This window comes from Peromyscus eremicus, chromosome 10 (genome assembly GCF_949786415.1).
Source record: "Peromyscus eremicus chromosome 10, PerEre_H2_v1, whole genome shotgun sequence".
NCBI classification, from domain to species: domain Eukaryota; kingdom Metazoa; phylum Chordata; class Mammalia; order Rodentia; family Cricetidae; genus Peromyscus; species Peromyscus eremicus.
In genome coordinates this window covers 46,004,736-46,025,874 of record NC_081426.1, presented here as the reverse complement: position 1 = coordinate 46,025,874, position 21,139 = coordinate 46,004,736, and the positions used below count along the sequence as shown (strand labels likewise).

At 45.7% G+C, this 21,139-nt stretch overlaps 1 protein-coding gene across 1 annotated transcript in view; it reads left to right on the top strand.

Annotated features, from left to right (window-relative positions):
- The first annotated feature begins 1,282 nt into the window (after positions 1-1,282).
- The window catches only part of Ccdc149 (coiled-coil domain containing 149), a 61,847-nt gene continuing 41,990 nt past the window's right edge, over positions 1,283-21,139 (top strand). The window contains exons 1-3 of the mRNA XM_059275051.1: positions 1,283-1,441; positions 4,281-4,319; positions 18,724-18,831. Of these exons, the coding sequence (XP_059131034.1) occupies positions 1,382-1,441; positions 4,281-4,319; positions 18,724-18,831 (207 nt within the window). The 5' untranslated portion in view covers positions 1,283-1,381. The remainder of the gene's footprint in view (positions 1,442-4,280; positions 4,320-18,723; positions 18,832-21,139) is intronic.

The following is a 21,139-nucleotide window of genomic DNA, read 5'->3' as shown; positions in this document are numbered from 1 at the left end:
ATAAATTGTTTTCATGAATGCTCTGAATTTGGTCTTTTATGGGGAAAATTCAAAAGGTATTTAGTGCCACATTTCACATATGTGAATAACGCCAGGCAGTGTAATATATCCAGTCAAAGTAGAAGCTTCTCCAGGCTCCCCCGGGCCGCTGTGGTGGGACTGTTGTTGGCTGAGCTTCCTTCCTGGGCCAGGGCAGGAGGGAGACGCAGAGATACAAAATGCTATTGCTTGATGGCAGGAGTCCTGGCCAGTGGCCTGGCGGTTGGGAGAATTCAGAGTGTGGCCAAAATACTTACTCTCTGGTGATGGATGGGTGCCTGTGTTTGATCCTAGAAGAGGGTTTACCCATCAGAGCCAAATCAGTGAACAAATTCTCCAGGGGAAAATGGCTGCTTCGTTTCCTGGGTGGGAATGATCGAGGTTCAAAGAAACAGTTCTCACAATATTTGGGGTTATTTTTATGATCAACAGCATATGGACTTACCCTCAAAAATTTAGAAAACACAGAAGAGCATAAGGAAAAGTTTTAAAACTTGAGGAAAAGAAATTACTAGCGGTTGGGGATTTAGCTCAGTGGTAGAGCACTTGCCTAGCAAGCACAAGGCCCTGGGTTCGATCCTCAGCTCCGGGGCGGGAGGGGAGGGGGAATTACTAGCAAGAGATGATTCCTATCAATATTTATAAATTTTTCATTATATATCTTTATGTATATCACTTTGTGAAATTTTAATAAAATTGTATGTAATATTATATGTATATATATACATATATATGCCATATTAGATAAATCTGGGATTCAGACATCTATTTATCCTTATATGTAATTTTAAAAATAGTCCTACTTTATTATTATTATATGCATGTGTATGGTGTGTGTGTGCCACAGCACACGTGTAGAGGTCAGAGGATGAAGATGAGAATTGGTTCTCTCCTTGCATTCTGGGCTCAGGTGATCAGATTTAGGCCATCAGCATTTGATGGCAAGTACTTTGACCCCCTAAGCCATCTTGCTGGCTTATAGTTCTACCTTTTAACTTATTTGCAGATAAATTATTATATCTGCCCCAGTGTGTGAAAGTTCACAGACAGCTAAGGTTTGGCTCTGTCTTGAGAAAACCACATGCCAGGCAATGTGGCAGCCTTTCTGTCCATATGCTATTGGTAAGTGTCTAAAAGTGTGTGATTCCTAACCACGGAGAAGGAGAGAATGCGGAGCACAGTGCACTGGGGTTGTAGAAGCCCACCTGCCGTTTCTGACCAGTGGTCATTTGTTCTACAGTACCTGGTATGTAAACGGAAGCTGGAGAGCAAGAAGGAGGCCCTGCTGATCCTCTCCAAGGAGCTGGACACCTGCCAGCAGGAGAGGGACCAGTACAAACTCATGGCCAATCAGCTGCGAGAGCGACACCAGTCTCTGAAGAAGAAGTACCGAGAGCTGATTGTAAGTCTGACACTGGAGAGGCAGCTGGTCCCCTCTCTAGAGATGGGGAAAAGGGATGTGACGATGTGCTCTCTTCAAAAGTGACCCCTTCCCAACAGTTCACCAGGTAGCCAGGCATATTCCTGTAACCCTAGCTTGGGATGTGGAGGCAGGGGGATCAGGAATTGGAGGCCTTCCTTGGCTATATAGTGGGTTAGAGGCTTGATAACTTGTCACAAGCAAGCAAACGAAAAACCCAAATCAAACCAAACCAAAGTTTATAAGTAGAAATGTGCACACCACAAATTTCCTCTACAACCTACTCCACATGTATGCACTTCCAGGCTGCTGGATCTAACACATGTGAAGATGCTCATGTCCACATGTGTTTACTGTGGCTGTTTCCCTATTAGTTCGTTGATGTGAACTTTCCTTGAGATTTTAAAGAGTGTTATTATCTTAAATCTGTGCTAATACAGAGAGGCTGCCAGCTGCATATGCCTGTCCAACTTAACTAAATTAATTGGCATTAAAGAAAATGAGAAACTCAGTTCCCCATGGCCCTGTCACATTCCATGGGCTCAAACCCCACAAGTGGCTGATGGCCGCTGTATGATGAGGGCTGAGAGCTCCCATGGTGGCTGCTGTTCTTTTCTGCCTCGGCATGGAGTTCTGCTGGACAGCATGTGCCAATGCTGTCTAAAATATGCTGTCTTTATCCAGCACTTTGCAGTGAAGGCTTCCTAGACCTTATACCCAGGCTGAAGTCACCTATGTTAGTCAGGGTTCTCCAGAGGAACAGAACTTATAGAATGAATACACATATACATACACATACTCACACACATATTGAGAGAGAGAGAGAGAGAGAGAGAGAGAGAGAGAGAGAGAGAGAGAGAGAGAGAGAGAGAGAGAGAGAGAGTGAGTTCATTAGAATGGCTTACAGGCTGTGGTCCAGCTAGTCCAACAATGGCTGTCTACCAAGCGAATGTCCATGAATCCAGTAGTTGTTCAGTCCACACAGCTGGATGTCTCAGAATCCCAAAGAAGCAGGCTCCAATGCCACTGAAGGAGTGGACTTGGCAGTGAGAGTGAGAACACAAGCAAGCAGGCAAAGAGAGAGCGAGCTTCCTCCATCCAAGTCCTTTATTTAGGCTGCCAGCAGAAGGTGCAGTCCAGATTGAAGGTGGATCTTCTCTCCTCAAAGATCTGGATAAGGAGTGGCTCTTCTCATGTCAAATAATTTTAAAAGGAAAAAAAGTCCCTCCCCTGTGTGCCTAGCCAATGGGTTTTAGTTACTTCCAGATGTAGTCAGGTTGACAACAAGAACAGCCATCACATCACCTCTGGAGCCTTGGCATAGTCCTCATGGTAGGGACACATCCGTTATAGTGATGACCCTCCCCTCGTTCTGGGTGATTCAGTTTTCTTTGGGGTTCTTATGGATTTTTTGAAGGATGTGAACTAGAAGTAGAGGAGCAGTATGTCTTCACACCCTGGCTTCCTTCCTCTGTCAATGTGGTCCCTCTTGCTGTTGCATGTGTCCCAGACTGGTGTAGAACTCATCATGTGGTTCACACTGGCCTTCCACCTGTGGACTTTTTGTGTTCACTTCCCAAGTGCTGGGATCACAGGTGTGCGCCCAGTGTCTACTAAGTGTAGGCTCTGTTGTTAACATTTCATCATTTGCCTGGGATCGTTGAACTGTCCTAGAGTAGAAACAGAAATATTCTTCAAGTTCAGATAACTTGGGTAGGTATGTGAGTGGTGTCTTTGTAAGAGAACTCACTTAGCTGGTGTGGTGGTACATACCTGTAAGCCCAGCACTTGGAAGGCTGAAGTGGGAGAATGGGAAGTTTGGGGCCAACCTGGGCTACACAGAGAGATGCTGTCTTGTTAAAACTATAATAATAACAATAACAATAATAATAATAGTAATAATAGGGTGCTCATTTGGTGAGCATTTGTTCATTCTCTTGAGATAGTTATGTTCCCAAAGGCAAAAAATGGGAGAAGGACTCAACTTTTATAAGTCAAAATTCCCAGTAGAACTAAAAATCCTCAGTATTATTTATCTGAGCAAGTCAGATTTCCCTCCCTTGATTATTCTGCCCATAAGTAATATGCAGGTGTATGTGCATATGTGCATATGTGTGTGTTTATGTATGTGCATGTGTGCATTTATGAGTGTGTATGTGTGTGTAAATGTATGTATGTGTGTTGTCATGTGTGTGCCTGTGTGTATATGTGTGTATGTTTATGTGTATATGTGTGTTTGTGTGTATGTGTGTGTGTACATGTGCACATGTGTGTGCATATGAAACATGTTTATGTGTGTATGCCTGTGTGTATATGTATGCATTTGCATGTGTGTACATGTGTATTTGTACATGTATGTGCGTGTATATGTATGTATGAATGCCTGTATATGTACCTATGAATGCATGTTTATGTGTGTATACATGTGTGTGCGCATGTGCATGAGTGTGCATGTGTTTATCTGTGTTCATGTCAGTCACTATTCTTTTTATTCAATTTCAAAGAACTTCAACCAAATGAAACACTATTTCAGTTTATGTTCTGCTCAAAAGTAATTTTGACCCATCTAGATTTCTCTTTTAGAAACATCATTTTGGAAAATACATGTTTGGTCTTGATTGGAGCCGATTCTCTGGGGTCCCCTATCAAGTGGTAGTTATTTTTAAAGAGTTGCCGAGCTTGCCTCCTCACCTTACTAGCTGCATGGCTGATGGGGATTGGTCTGAATTTAGAGTCACGGTTTGGTCCAACTGAGGGTTGATTCTGTGGTGAGTCTGGGTTTATTCTTAGGAAGTGAAATTTCATATTTGTTTCCTCGCAGGACGGAGATCCATCTCTTCCCCCTGAAAAGAGGAAGCAGGTAAGGTTTCTTCTCAGCAACTCACATCGGGGTGACTGTTACCTTGACACAGTTCTAAGAATTGGGAATGCCCAACTGTCTAGAGAAAACTTCCTGGAATCTTTTAAGATGCTTGGGGGATGTGGCTCTAAGAGGGTCCAGGAGAGGCAGAGGGACACTGAGCACAGAGGGGTACTGAGCAGAGAGGGATACTGAGCACAGAGGGGTACTGAGTAGAGAGGGGTACTGAGCAGAGAGGGATACTGAGCACAGAGGGATACTGAGCACAGAGGGGTACTGAGCACAGAGGGATACTGAGCACGGAGGGACACTGAGCAGAGAGGGGTACTGAGCACAGAGGGATACTGAGCACGGAGGGACACTGAGCACAGAGGGATACTGAGCACAGAGGGACACTGAGCACTGCCCAACAAGGTGTGGGAGTCACCAGCTGACTGAACCCCAGGGCCTCTGGGAAACTTCCCTTGGGAAGCTGGGACCTGGGTGCTCAGTGGAGGAGGCTGCTGCTCAGCTGTTGAGATCTTCCCCTCAGAGTTTTAAACACGTCTTCCATCAAAGCTCCCAAGCTGTCTTCTTAGTTTTCTCTGTACGGCAGCCAATCCTGTTTAGTGGTCAGCCCCCTTTCTTACTTCCTCGTGTATCACGTGACTGTTCCCAAACATCCTGCTTTGCTCCATGTTGCTTCCAGTACAGGCTTGCGGCTGTCCTACCCGATTCTAATTGTTTGGCTGCGTTTTTCATGTCTGTTGGTCCATCCTTTTGCCTGAGTTCCTTCTGCTCCCATTTTACATTTTCTTTCTTTCTTTCTTTCCTTTCTTTCTTTCTTTCTTTCTTTCTTTCTTTCTTTCTTTCTTTCCTTCCTTCCTTCCTTCCTTCCTTCTTTCCTTCCTTCTTTCTTTCTTTCTTTCTTTCTTTCTTTCTTTCTTTCTTTCTTTCTTTCTTTCTTTCTTTCTTTCTTTCTTTCTTTCTTTTTTAGATAAAACTGAGAAATGTTCTATCAAGTCTTCTTGTTCTCCTCACACAGATCCTATTGGAAATTTGTGAAAATTGTTTCATTAAACTGCTGAAAGTGAGCGTCTAAATTTGCTAGATGGCAAGAGAGGGTATCTCAATTTAATTTCTTTTAAAATTCTTTTTAAAATGCTGTTTAACAGTAAATTGATTAAATCTCTTAATTTATGGATTAATTTGAACTCGCTCCTACGCGTGTGTGAAAAACAGTGATCTTTCTCCCATGACAGTTTTCTTAGACTTCCCTTCACTTTGCAATTTTTCCGATTTGCCTCATACTGTGTGTTAGAGGTTTTATGTGCCCCGATGGGGGTGATGTTAATGGGGGTACATTCTGTTATGGCAGACCCCTTCACTAGAGCAGGACTTCAGACTGGTGGGTATAGACCAAGATAGGGCAACTATCTGTCCTCAGTTGTAAGAGGTACCCCAACGTCCGTGTTCAGAGCTGACGGGTGTCGGTGAACACAGTTGATTGTTAATGTACAAGGTATTGCATATAGAATGTATAGGTTCATTATCTTGAGCTATCTGATGCTGGTGAACAGTGTCAAGCACACACACACACACACACACACACACACACACACACACACACTTATCTTTAAATAGCACTGCAGTCCACATCCACCTGTCCAGGCGCTCGCTCGCTCGCACACTCCTTCCCGCTCTATGTGACTAGCTTATAATGCTCCGTGTTTGATCTAAAGTCTAATTTTTCTGTGTGGCTAATTGGTGTTTTTTTCTAAACAAAATTACATGGGAGTTTATCATTACTGTTTAAAAACTGAAATCCTCAATCTTGGCTTGCTGGGTGTTTTCGGTAGCTGTCGGCAGTCGTCTTCCCTGTGATTTCAGAGTTTGTTAGTATTCATGAAGGAGGCTTCCAGTTTTAAGTGCGTTCGAATTCTGTGACTTTATAATGACACATTTACATTGACTGAAGAGAATCCGATGAATTCCAGTAAGTCTGTCGAGCCGCATCCTTACCGTTCTAAAAATACAAGTTCAAGGTGCCAAACGCGAGCCCGGTAGCTTTTAATACGGTGCTCAGTTCCCAACCCTTTGGGAATTAACATGATGCTGAAGCTTGGGCTGAGCATCCTTCCTGCCTGGCTTGGAAGTCACTGACTAGCCCCAGGAGATACAGGATGGGGTGCAGGTAAGAGAATTCTGAACTGTGCCCTGGTCAAGGATGTGGTCATCAGTCTCCTGAGGTGGTTGTGCCTTTTCTCTCCTCTGAGGCACCTTTGGCAAATACAAATGCAGGGTACCCAGGTAAACCTGAAGTCAGACAGCCAGTGAATACTTTCTGAGGATAAAAATCCATGCCGCGCAATGTTGGGGACGCACATACCAAAGTGTAAGTCATCGTTTACCTGAAGTTCAAACTCAGCTTACCTGAGAACTCCATTTTTGTGGCAACTGTCAAGGCCACGTCCTCTTGTGGTCAGCTTCCGTCTATGGCTGTATCCCCTGAGCAGGAGGGACAGGGTGCCCAAAGGTCAAGCTCTGTCCTCTAGGTTGGCCCATGGAGGCTATATTCCCATTCTTGGTCTAACCCCTGAGGGTTATTACGATCTTGGCTTAGGTTGGTCATCTGGGATGGAAGGGCCGTTAGCAGTCAGCAATGTTGTATTCCAGAATGTGTTGACTCATGAAGACACCTCTAGGTACCTCATCATTCTCCTCCATAAGATAGGATAAATATGATGCCCACTGTGTGGAGAGTCCACAGCGGGACAGATGATACGGTGCAAGCAGAGTGCTCATCTCAGCCTGGCACAGGTGAGCTTTAGTGAAGGTCTCTTCTCCTTCCTCTGTTTTTCCTCCTCCTCCTCTTCTTCTTTCCCCTTCTCCTTCCCCTCCTCTCCCTCTTTCTGCTTTTTCTTCTCCTCTCCCTCCTCCTCTTTTTCCTCTGTACCTCTTTTGTTTTTCTCTCTTCCTCCTCTCTTTAAATAAAAGTCATTCTCTCCTAGGATGCTACCTGTCCATGGCTCCTAGCTCTCCATAGGACATGATGTCCTTCTTGGGAGACTTTTGATTGCACTTGAAGTTTAAAGTTGCTTGGCTGAAGAAACAGTTCCTGGCTTACAGGATCCTCATCAGAATTGTTTGTCCAGTCCTCATGGGAGACAAAAATACAGCTGGCCTGGAGACTAGGGAGGCCAGCTTGAGTGGCCCTAGGTTTGTCCTCCAGGTCAACTCTCTTGTTTATCATCCTTTCTCTTAGTGGCCCTGCTTTCTCCTCAGAGCAGGAAATGTGGCCACTAATGACATTGGAATTATGGGTCCCATCTCTTTAGCCTTGAGAAAAAGGCAGTTTCCTGGGTCTCAGGGAAGAGCATAGGCCAGGATTTCAGGGTTAGACAGACTGGGTTAGGCTTTCTACAGAGGTGAGGTGGCTCCCACTGAGCCCATGAGATGGGTGTTGGTATACAGTGTCATGGTCACCTGCTTTATGTACCTTATTGAAATGATCTAGGAGTAACATATACTAAGCATAGTCAACCTTACTGTTTACCCGTTCTTGTTGTTTCAGGCCCTGTGGGTGACCTCATTTAATTCCTGCCCAGTTAAGTGAGGCAGGCTATGGTTATAGTCAGTGATGTCTGATTAGGGTAGAACTGGAAGCTTATGGAGGTTCAGGAAGTTACACATACATGGGATGAAGAAGTCATGTGACTTGCTGGTAAGGAAGTAAAGCTTGAGCTCTACTATGCATTCCAGCTGCCGGTGCTGACTGCTGGGTCTCAGGAAGACCTTAGTGAGCACTTTGCATGTGCCCAGTGCTTCTTTTGACAGGAAGGATTTGGGGTGAAAGAGCCAGAGCTAAGTCCTTGAGTTTGTTGAACTTGGTGCTGTCAAAGCCACCACTCCTTAATCTCACCTCTTGTCCTGGCATCAGCCCCTCACTTCCCAAGGTATCTTGGTATGAATGACCAACAGTGCAGTCATTATTAATTCTAATGGTGATACTGTGAATAAGCCGGTAAACAAAGTCATCGAATATAGGATGGTAGACAACAATTGTGCAAAGGAGAGGAAACTATGGCCGAAAGGTGTGTTCTGGATGAGTAAATTGGGGGAACAGTCTTGGCATTAGGAAGAAGTCTCTGTCCCCATATTTTAAAATTTAGTTCCTATTCTTAGACCAGTGAATGGTTTTGACTGGTTTTTTTTTTTTAAGTGCCCTATATCAAACTATTCAGAATGGGGAAGAACATGCAGTTGCTTTTTAGACCCTGGTTCCAAGGAGATTTTCCATTTAGCCCAAAACAGACAGTCCATGTGTTTGTAAGGGGAGGCACGCTCATTTTCTTAACTGCTTTATGAATAGGAAGTGGGGGGCACACCCCTGACCTGGTGCCATCTAGCCTATGTTGCATATTGATCCCAGATGTGAGCCAGAAGATGTAGTGTTTACCCCTCCAGCTGCAAAGTGAAAGCACCTGGCATGAACAGATGGCACTGAACCAGACCCAACTGCCCAGTTAACAGGCAACATGGAGGTCACAAGATGTGCACACTGCAAAAGAAGATGCCCACTTTGGTTCTTGCTATCCCATCGTCCTTGTGTCTGTGACAGCCATCTCTCACTTGGAAAGACCTCACTAAGCTCCTGCCTATTCATTTCTTGGAAGAGAGATGCTGTGACTATACCTTGTCATACCTTCTCATCCTTTTGGGAGTCAGAGATCTACAAACATGTCCAAAGCCATGGGCCCTCATTCTAGAAGAAGCCCATGTGCTTATCACCAAAACTTGCCTACCATTTCACAGAGTCATAGATCCTCTGCAGCCTACCTGTGGGTCCTTGGCATTCCACAGGCTGCATGTTAGGAGTTGTAAGTGTATTGAGGGTTCTTCTCATAATTTGATAGAAAGTAGTAATACATCCTTAGTTGTTGTAGTGCTGTGTGCTTTCTAAGAGACCATAGAGATGTTCATGTCGATATGTGTAAGTCCTGCTATGACCTGAGGTCATGTTGGTGGGGTGCATCTTTCATAAAGGAGATGTCGTGATATTCCCAGTCCAATGAATTCAAGTATAATCTTTTGCTCACTGGTTGGCTTACCCTAGGCAAGCTGAATAACCTCTCTGAGCCTCCATTGCATCCTCATCAAAATGGAGATACTAATGAGACACATTCATGAAGTTTTTTGAGCAACTTCTGTAGGAAGGCTTCTAATGTGTTGTATTAGTCAGGGTTCTCCAGAGGAACAGAATACATCGAATGAATCTATATATTAATAATTTATAATCAAAATACTTGGGAGTTATTCTGGGAGCCACTACCAAGCAGAAACAAAAATCACAATGTCCCAGATCAGGCAAATATATATATGGGATTTATTAGAGTGGCTTACAGGCTGTGGTCCAGCTAGTCCAACAATGGCTGTCTACCAACGGAAAATCCAAGAATCCACGAGGCTGGATGTCTCAGCTGGTCTTCAGTGTATGCTGGAATCCCAAAGTAGGCTCTAATGCTAGTGAAGGAAATAACTTGCCAGCAAGAGCAAAGACAAGCAAAGAGCTAGCGCTTCCTTCTTCCAAGTCTTTTATACAGGCTGCCAGCAGTGGGTGTGGCCCAGATAAGAGGTGGACCTTCCCATCTCAAGTAATCCTCAGTAAAGGTGGGTCTTCTTACGTCAAATGATAGAATTAAGAAAAATCCCTTATGGGTTTTCCTAGCCACTTGAGGTTTAGTCAGTTCCAGATGCAGTCAAGTTGACAACCAAGAATAGCCACTCGATGTGCTTTGCCTAATAGTTGGTGATTGCTTGGTGAATGCCGGGTCTTGTATAATTTTCTTGGGATTATCCAAGGCCATACAGCAGAATCACAGAGCAAGACTAGATTCTAGAAGACTCTGTATGTGGTGATGATTTGGTTCAGGGTTTTGGTTCTACCTTTGATTTGTAGACTGCTTGAGCAAGTCAGCACCATTAGGCTGGCCCATTTTGGAAGTCCTGTTCAGAGCCCTCTGCCAAGCAGTGGTGGAGAACCAGAAATGGAGGTAGGGTTTTTACACTAAGCTGTCGTGAAGAATCCGCTAGAGAATGCTCGGACATGGGTTTAAGTCAATAGAAAGTCTGTAGTATCTGACTGGAGATGATACTGGGTGTTTGGGAATCTCAGTCCCAAGCCTTTTTTACAATGAACTTTGAAGCACAAAAACAACATCCTGGGTTGACTGGCTTCAGGTAGTAAGAACAGTTAGCTAGAAACAGAACTACAGGAGACAAAACAGAACTGCAAAGCAATGTTAGTACATTTAGAGACTTTCCCAGAGCTATGGACTTTGATGGATTAGGTCTTTGTTTTTGTTTTGGCAAGTGGTACTGCCTACATGCTAAGTTTTATGGACTGATGGTACTTCCATCATGGCGTCAGTTGTGCCAAGGTTTGGGAACCTGTTACATAAGCTAGTCTTCTTTCTGGTGGCCACCAGCCACTGACCATAATTTTGTCTGTCCTTTTTCCCCCCTTCTTTCTTAATCTCCTTAAAACACAGACTTAAACTTCATGCTTGTTAATTCTAGGAATATAGTTGTCACGCCTTCCTTTTGGACCTTGGAATTCTTTTTCAAACAACTCAATTTCCAGTGGCAAATCACCCGTTAAAGCTGTGAAGAAACCAAGACAACAGCGATTGCACTAATAGCTTCTCGTGGGATAGTGAAATGAAAACGTCTTTGCATTACTCCAGGCAGAACTGTACACAGCGCGCCCCTTTGCACTGTGCAGAGAGATCACGGGAAGATCTCAAACGACCCTTTAAATATTTTTCTTTTGCTAAACAAGCACTTCCCGTGAAGGAGACAAAGGGGAATTGAGACGATCTTGGGTTAATCTTCTTAGGTGATGGGATTTCTTTTGGGTCACACTCCTCCTCCCCAAACTCCTCCTTGAACAGGCAGTCAAACACATCTTTAATATCTTTGTCTTTGGTTGTTTGATTTCAGCACAAGTACCCTGGGAGGCATCTCCCCTGGCCCACCAGGGAGCCTTTGCTTTCTTGCCTCTAAAAAGGAATGGCTTATTTATACAGTGACATGTGCAAGATGACAGCTCTGGAGAAAACGGAGTGTAGTGTGGCCCTGTGCAGGAAAGGAGGGGGGCTTTTATTTCAGCAAAGTCTTCTTGGTCAAGCTTATTTTAGTCCCCAGGGCCCGCAAATCAGAATGACTTTGTACGCGAATCCTGGTTTGATGCACGGAACCTAAAACTTCCTTCAAAGACTTCAAGTGCTTTGAGGTGTGCTTTCTGAACACTTTGAAAGGAGTGACTTCACTGTCGCACTAGGGATGCTGGGAGGCAACCCAGCCAGGTCCAGCTTCTCCCAGCCGTCCCCATCAGGACCGCGGCTCCATCCTGGATATCACACTCTGCAAATTCTCCTAACGACTTGACATGGAGTGTGGGTGTGCCCCTGATTCATAGGCTCACTCTAAAGCACTTGGGAGTTATTCTGGGAGCCATTAGCAAGCAGAAGCAAAATCATAATGTCCTGGATCAGGCAAATATTTAGTTAAGCTGTGCCTTCCCTGAAGTCACTCAACAGGTTTGCCTGGAAAGAAATTCATCTGTGAGGGTGGTGGAGACTGAGGTAGGGGGAGGCTGCTGCGCTGCCCCAAACTCTGAACAGTACGTGCACACTCTCTGTAGCTGGTGTTTGTAAGTAAGGGTGCTGCCCATGTGGTGGAAGTTATTGCTCTGGCAGTCTCTATTAGTAGGGTCCTTTGCTAAGCAAGTTTCGCTCAATTACTGCGAGCATAGGAGCTACTGCTGGACCAAGACAGCATCGTGAACACTGCAATTAAGTTTGCCATCCATTATAGACCTTAAGAACACTGATGTGTCATCAAGTATAGGGTATATATTTTTAAATGTATTTTTGCTTTATCTTGTACTATGCCCCACAGAAGCTGTGTATCCCAGAGGCCCAGGATTTACACTTCTCAGTGCAGTGCAACTCAGTATTCTCTGAGTCTGGGCTCCATTTCTTTCTCTCCTTTTTTGAGAAAGTCAAGGATTTGCTTCTCTTTCTGTCCCACCTTATTTTCGCTTTGTTTTTTACTTCCTCTTCTGATAAGTCTGTAAACTGAGAGGTATGTTATAAGACTTCCTAGTATACATCAGTTATTTATGTATTGTGTGCGCGCGTGTGTGAGTGTGGGTACCTGAGGAGGCCAGAGGTGTTGATTCCTTCTGAAGCTGGTGTTGCAGGCAGTTATGAGTTCCTTGATAAAGGTACTGGGAATTAAACTCAGGTCCTCCGGAAGGACAATACACAGTCATAACTGCTAAAACTGAGGCTAAGATTGAGTGATCTTTCCAGCCCAACCCCTATCATTTTATATTACGATGTCGACTAACCTTTCCATGGCTTGATGACTAAGACGATGTGTATCTAACAGATTCCAGAGGGCTTGCAGAAGGGAGACTAAGCTTCCCCAGTGAGAATTCCTACCAAAAGGTGGCCACAAGGTTTGGGTGGGAGGTGCTGGCTCCCTGATATGTTCATATTAGCCATCAAGAAGTGTGACAATTGCTCTGTGCAGAACATTCCCAGGGCACACTGTTCTCACATGAGGCTTGGGGAGATGCTCAGGTACACAGTTGTCTTAGTTGGGGTTTCTATTGCTGTGATAAAACACCATGGCCAAAAGCTACTTTGAGGGAAAGGGTTTACTTCTCCTTACAGCGTGTAAGTTCATCATCAAGGGAAGTCAGGGTAGGGACTCAAGGCAGGAACCTGGAGGTAGTAACTGATGCAGAGGCCATGGAGGAGAGCTACTTCCTTGCTGGCTTAGCTCATGTTTGCCTTCTTATAGCCAGGACTACCAGCCCAGGGATGGTACTGCCCACAATGAACTGGGCCCTCCTACATCAACCATCATTCAAGAAAATGCACCCTAGACTTGCCCACAGACCAATCCTAAAGAGGCATTTTTTTTTTCTCAACTAAGATTCGTTCTTCCCAGATGACCCTAGCTTGTGTCAGGTTGGCATTAAAAATTAGCCAGTATAGTGTGCGTCATCCATGCCTTGTCCATCCGTCCTGCGCTGGTCCCTGAGCTTGCCCTTGTTAAAGGAAAGGGTCTCCAGAATAGAGTGTGCCAGTAGCCTTTGAGCCTCACCTCTCCCTACTTGTTGCTAAGGTTATATGTTATGTGTATGTTTGGGTCTACGTGCGAACGGGCAGGTGTGTAAGGGTGTTCGTGGAATAAGAAAAGTATGTCTGAGCCCCTGGAGCTGGTGTTATGAGTAGTTGAAAGCTCTGGATCTCTGGAAGAGCAGCAAGTGCTCTTCATCAAGAGGCCATCTCATCACCCTCTGTCCCTGTTTTATTCCGTCAACTCTTTTTTTCCCCCGTCTCCACCAAATTATAATTTTTCATTACACCTTATTTATTTATCTCTGTGTGTGCACATGAGGTCAAAGGATGGTTTTAGCGAGTTAGTTCTCTCCTTCCACCATGTGGGTCCCAGGGATCGAACTCACATGTCAGTCTCAGCAGGCACTTTCACTGGCTGAGCCAGCTCACTGGTCCGCACTCACAACGTTAGTAGACAAACTCCTAGACCGCTAGAGTGACTTAAGGGTAGTAGTCTATACTTTGCCCACTGCATTCAGCATGCATTCCTGTTATCAAGGAGAATATGCCAGCCTTTTCTAGCTGGATCTGAATATTAAAAAGAGGCTTCTTTGTGTACCTTTTGATTTTGAGCTTTTCTGCTGGGCCACCACCTGCCCTGGAGCTGGAAAGAAGCTCTCTCCCGGGCCTGTCTCCCTTCCTTTGGAAACCCTAGCTCGTTGCCACATTCTCCCTGACATTTCCTTCACGAAGTGCTATTCCAAACTGATGGTCACGGAGTCCTTCTCAATAGCAGGAAGACAAAGCACTCTGCATAGCGGATAAATTATAAGCAGGCACCACCTGCTCGCTTGATGGATTGTTAGAGCGAGTGAGTGAGTCATGGGTGTTATTTTTGGTCAGGAGAATTGTGTGAACTTTGCTCCTCTATTCCAAGCTCTTGAAAATGTACCACCCCTTCCCCCCACCTCTCTGCTTTAAGGTGTTTCTCGAGGAATTGGGCACCCTAGTAGAATAGTCATTTTGGGGTTTTTAGTTAGTGTTTCAGAGTTGAGAAGGTGGAAGGCTTGAATAGAGAAGGATTGTGTGCTGACAACCCCACCTGATAAGTATAGAAGAAAATTATAGTCACTTGCTCTAAGGCAAGGATGCCCCTCCCTTCTACTGCTACCCCTGAAGTCAGGTTCAAGGCTGGGGTAGATGTACTGCGAACTCACAGTCCCAGAAGTATTGTGGTTCCAACGGACCACCACCATGGCATTGTGGGTGATGGTGGGATGCCAGGCTATTGTGGTGCATTCTTCTCAGCTGGGCTACAGACTAAATAAGGTTTGATGGCCATGGCTCTGGGTCTCTGAATGCCTTCCCTGTTGCAGCCCAAGCCTCTACCCCAGTGTTCTAGGGGGTCATGGGTGTTTATCCTGGGTTTCCGTCCTGCTCTATGTCCAAATGTCCAGGAGCACCAGGGTCAGCACTTATTAGAGTGAGGCCCTAGGTCTGGAGCCATGATGCATCCTAATTGTTCCTGGTTCGTGACAAGATAGACAGGGAAATTGGGAGCAGGCTTTCAGAGGTATTTTAGAGCCGTCTTATGGGCATGGCTTTGAAACACAGGGTTTTCTTAAATTTATTTTCCTAATAATTCATGTTGGCTGCATCTCACAAAAGCACTCATTGATCAGGGATGGACTGAGGAATGCTGCTCTCTTGCTGCATGAGATGAGTTACTCTGGCTTTGCTAATTCAGTGGCAATGGTCCTTGAATCTCAGGGTCTCCCCTCCCCACCCGGGGATCAAGCCATTGTTGATTGAAAAGGGAAGTCTGAGTGTGTGGCCATCTTGGTGCTTTGGTTTTCTTGTAAATTTTGATTGCTGCTCATGGAAAGGTGCAGGCGGCCATGGCTCCTCCCCTGGACCGTCCTTCCTGCCTGGTACCTGTCCTTCCATCTGGGAGGATGCTTGCTGCTAGCTCCCTAAGAACCATGAACTAGCTAACGTCAGGGAACTTTCTGAAGTTCAGTGGGAGCAAGGCACAGGGAAGGAACCAGGAAATGCCAATCAAGAACATCTTTTACCTTCCCTACCTGGACCCAGCCTGTCCTGTGTCTTTGAACTGCTCCCTCTCCCCCTCCCCCAAAAGAACTCTGAGATGTGAGGTGAGGAATGCTCCTTTCCTGCCCAGATCCTTGCCCCCAGGGTACCCACAAGACCTACCACCTCCTTTTCAATGCCACCTCCTCTGCACACTCTGTTTCCTGTACTTCATTTTCCCCAGAAGCTTAAGACCTGACCTAGTGAGCCGCTCTCCTTCTGTACCCCATCATACAACATGTAATCAGCCTCATGTGAGTTCACGAGAGTTTTGTCTGTTTTGGTCATTGCTGCATCCCTAGACCTAAGACAGTGCCCAGCACAAAGCAAATGCCCAATAGTCATTTGTGTAAATAAATGAGTAAACAATGAGCAATATAGGTACAGAATCATAAAGAACCAGCTGTGGCCAAAGAGGGACCTGCTGTATCCCCACAACTCTGTCTTCAGGGTATTTGAGTTACAGCCATGGGGGAGGGGCTTTAAGCAGCACCCCCTGGGTGCCCAGCCTCGGGTTCAGTATTCTGTGTTTACTGTGTACCTTCCAGGTCACCACACAGAAAGTTCAGTGTTAGTTCCCTTCTGCAGATGGAGAAAAATCATCCCATGCCCCCCCGCCCCCCCCCCCCCGGGGGCAGCTAGTGGCCAAACTGGGAAGCCGTTTTTGATTCCCCACCGGGGAACTCCCCACAGTCAGTTGGGAGCAATGGTTCCTTGTTTCTCTGCCTGCAAAAGGGAGTCTAACTTTCCTCCCACCATCAACTTTCTACCTCATGAGAGCAGAACTCTGGGAAAGTGGGAAGCAAGATATTGTAAGCTATGAGCCATGCAAATATGGGGCTGAAGATTTAGATTGTACTATGGAGTGCAGATTGTGTTAGGGAAAGGAGCCCCGAACCCAAGGGGCTGAGGATTTGTCCCAGGCAGGGCTGCATGCTAGGCACTGGTTTCAGTATTCGGTGCTTTTACTCCCGTTGCCAAGGCTGGAACCTCCAGCTCAACGTCTCATCTCCCCTTTTAGCTGTGTTAGGGAAGAGGGGGGGAGAGAGAACCAAGTTCCTCGCCCTTCATGGAACTTACGCTTTAGCAGGGACAGGGAGTCAGGAAATAAACAGCGAGCAATAAACCATGAAGTAAATTATATGGTATGTTAGGGGATGGCACGCGCCTCAGACAAAAGGCACAGGAGCAAAGGGGAGGGTGGCCGTGTTAAATCCAATGGTCCAGGGGGGGTCCTGTGGGGACCGGTGACCTCTATGCAAAAGCCCGAAGGAGTTGACAGAGGGTTTGGGCACCAAGATGGAATCAGACCTGGTGTGGAGAAAGAAGGAGTGAGAATGGATGGAGGTCAGGTATCTAGGAGGAATGGACAGAAGGCAGTCCCAACCAGTGGGCTGTGGAGGCCCGATGGGAGGGGGAGTTAAGAAGGGTGAAAATTTCATCTTTATATTCTTTCCCTTGCTGCCTCTTTCTACCCATCATAATTATTCCCTGAAGTGTAGCATTGAAGGCCTTGGCGATGTGGCCCCTAGAGGTGGGTTGTCCATCTATGCCTCTGGATTTGGGTTTCCTCAACTTCAGCATGCCGGAATCTGGGGACTTATCTCCGTGTGCACCCCTTTGAGTGACTGCTGTGAGGCACCAGCTTTCTCCTCTCTTCATCCTTTCATCCCGAGGCTTTAGACACACACGCACGCACGCACGCATGCACACACACACACACAAGCCCCGTGTGTCTGGCTGCCTTGCTCGGTGGTGGTCTTTGCCAAAGGCGGTGAGGACACGATCAGTCGGATGAGAGTCAGAACAAGCTATGGTTTGTAAAATAAGGGCAGGATTCTGCAGAATGGGAAACAAGGGCAAGCTGAAGACTGAGTGGAAGGAAGCATGAAGCTGTGTAGGGGGTGTCAAGAGTTCAGGGGAGCCCCAAGAGGAAATGAGTGTGTGTCAGACGGTGCCAGCAGGGCTGCTCTGGGGGAAGGAATGGAGCTGGCTGGCTAGGTGAGCCCCCCCAACAGGGTCGGTACCCCAGGTCTAGGTAGAAGTTAGAGGAAGCTTGTGAGGGGAGAAGCTGGTGGGGGTGGGGGTAGGGGTGTTCTGAAGACCGAGGTGGAAAGCAGTAGCCTGGGCTCTTGGGCACCATGGGAACCACCATCAGGAAACAATGAGATGGGAGACAGTCCGGGAGACTATGGAATCACAACTGGACCCCGATGTTGGAAACAGCTGCTTTTTAGAATGACAACCGAGGTTCTGGGCATTCAGCCTGAGGAGGTGGCATCATGGGTAATATGCTTGCTGCAAAAGCATGGGGACTGAGTCTGATCACCAGCACACATGCAAAAGGTAGGCACAGCAGCCCACAAGTGCAATCCCACTGATGGGGAGACAGAGACAAGGGGGATCCTTAGGAGTCACTGGCCAGATAGCCTATGGAATTGGTGGGCTCCAGGTTCAGTGAGAGACTGTCTCAAATACATAAGGTGGTGAGCAATTGAGGAAGACATTGGATGTCAACCTCTGTCCTCCACATGTGTGAACACACATGTGTACACACATGCACATACAAACATACACACTAATTCTGGGCACTGAAGTAGCAAAGAAGAGCTCATTTAACAAGACCCATTTGAAAGAGGAGAAGAAATGATCTAAATGGGACAATGAAGGCTTTCTTACATTCCTGGCCCTAATCAGAGGGCTGAACGCTATCAATTTGAAAGTGGACATTTTATTACCTCTCTCTGTGTATGTGGAGGGGGTATATACACACAAGCATGTGCTTGTGAGGGTGCAGAGGCCAGAGGAGGACATTAGGGGTCCTGCGCTATCACTCTTCACCCTATTTCCTCCAGACAGGGTCTCTCACGGAGCTTTGAGCTAGGCTAGCAGCCAGCAAGCCCCAGACGTCTTCCTGTCTCCTCCCCAACAGCACCAGGGTTATATCTGTGCACACAGTCACACCTGACTTTTTATGTCAGGGTTGGGGATTTCAACTCAGGTCCTCATGCTTGCATAGCAAGCCCCCCCCACACACAAGATAGACATCCTAGTGACAAGCTCTTAGGCAAGTTTTGAAATAGTCAAATACGACTGATTCCTCTGTAACCAGTCCATTTTTGTGAGCCATTCTGGAGACACCCACATTTGTTCATACCTCCATCCTGACTGCTCTTGTGCTGTGTTCATATTTCCAGGCTAATCTTGCACAGCTGTTGAGAGACTCTCAGGACAGGAATAAACATCTGGGAGAAGAAATTAAAGAACTTCGGCAGAGGCTTGGCGAGGTCCAGGGTGACAATAAGGTACCGTGACTGTTGACAGGGAAAGGCTCACTGTGTGAGCGTGCCCTGGAAGTTTCTGTGTATGTAGCACATCAGGAAATGCACTGTGGCATTGGTTGAAAAGACTGTTATAGATTTTTATATTTGCAATAATGAAAATTCACAATTTAGTGTTTGCCTTTATCGCGGCCCCTTTGTGTGTGCACACGTGCGTGCGCATGTGTGTGTTTCTGAGCTGCCCTAAAATATTGTTCCAACCCATTCTAGAACTTTCATTATATTCAGCTTAGTGGTAGACAACATGTGGTTGAAGGCGAAAATAAAACCAAATGTGATACTTCCTCCCTTCTATACAAATAATGGATTTGTGGCTCCGATGATTTGAATTTTAAGTAGTCATTCTACTAATGATGTTCACATCACCAATTTACTTTATTGCTAAATTTGGCAATTTGTATGGAACATTGCTCAAAATCCACTGCTCGGCATTAATCAAACTCCCCTGTTGGCAACGTTAATTATAAAATATGAACTCATAAACTCCAAACTAAATGTGTGCACTCGCTCACTCCCAGTTGAAGCTACCAACAAAAGTACAATTGAAAAACAGAAGAAAAACTATCCAAGTTAAATCCTGTTCCCCCAAATAATTTTCCGTTTTGCCCGGCATGGACAGATTCATTTTCAGCCCTTCGCCAGAGGCAGTGTTTACAACAGAAAGGGCGTTGGATTTCGACTCGGAAATGCTGTATTGTGTCTCTGTGTGTTCAGGGGTGCTTTCTTGGGGAGACATTTACTAGATGTTATCAAATTCCTTGACAAATGAAGATAGTTTTCTCTTCTGTGGGGAGTTGTTGGTTATCAGAAAGCACCATTTTGAAAGATGTTCACTTTTAAAAAAAACAAACAAACAAAAAAACATGTTTAGTACCCTTTGGGAGACAGTTGCCTAGAGGGGACTCTACCACAAGAAAAGATCAGAAAGGCCAGTGCTGACTGCTAGGTGGGAAGCTCGGATGGTTTGGATATGGTGTCACCCCACCCCACCCCTGTATGTGCACTGGAAATTTGGCATAGGATAAAAACAACTTGAGGAAGCATCATGGAGGAAGGTATGGTAGCCGGAACAGGAAGTGGAAGCAGGAAGAGATGGTACTGGCTAAGTTTTCTCCTCTTATTTAGTTCCGGATTCCAGCCGGTAGGCACTCATAGCCTATGCTTAGAGTGAGTCTTCCCACTTCATTTAAACTAACCCAGGAAGTTCCTCACAGCCGTGCTCGGTCATTTGTTTCTGTGGTGATTCAAGTCATGTCTAGCTGTCAATCACGACTACCCACCACAGTCTCTAGTCACAGTTCTGAAAGGAGCTAGGACCTTCAGAAGTGGGGTCTAGTAGGTTGGGTCATGAGTGCGCTCACATGGGGACGACTTACTGACAGTTTACTGGAGCAAATCAGGTTTCTAGTTGCTTACAAGAGTCAGTGTCATGGGAGCAGCTGACCCTTCTCTGCTCCCTCACTTCCTCCCTGTCCTGCTGACACCTTCTGTATCCACCATACTGCAGCCATGAGGACTAGGAGTCCTCTAAAGACGTGAGCCAAGAAAACTTCTTTATAACGTACCCAGCCATCGGTGTTTTGTTATCGTAATGGAAGATGAGGTTGAAGAAACGACTCAGCAGTTAAGAGTACTTGTGACCAGCGTTTGGAAACCAGAGTTTAGATTTTGGCATCTGTTTGACAAGCCAGATGTCCTGAATGTGTCTGTCACTCCAGTTCTGAGTTGGGGCAGAGACAGGAGGTTCTCTGGGCTTGATGGCTTCCAGCCTAGTGAAGAAAACTAGAGCCCCAGGTTCACGGAGAGATCGTATGTCAAAAGGAATCCATGGAGCATGACAGAGAACACCCAAGGCCCTCTTTTATTCTCTGAGAGCAGTGCACATCGACATTTTATTTTAGCTCACAGTTCCAGGACATATAGTGTTATATTAAATGAATTAAGTAGATAAATAAAAATATTTTTAAATGCACTAAAGTCTTCATTTATCTATTTCTGAGACAGGGTTTCACCTAGAGTTCAGGCTGACCTGGAATTCGTACGTAGATTATACTAACCTTGGCCTCACAGAGATCCACCTGCCTCTGCTGGGATTAAAGGGGCATACTTCCACTCTTCCCCATCTACCTGCTATAAAATAGATAAATAAATAAACCTCTGTAGTTAACATAAATTTGAAAAATTAGGCTCTGTTATTCCTGCTTGTGAAATAGGGGTGAGGAAGAGTGCCCAGAAAAAGGTTCTCATTAGCACCCCAGAGGCTCAGCAGGTT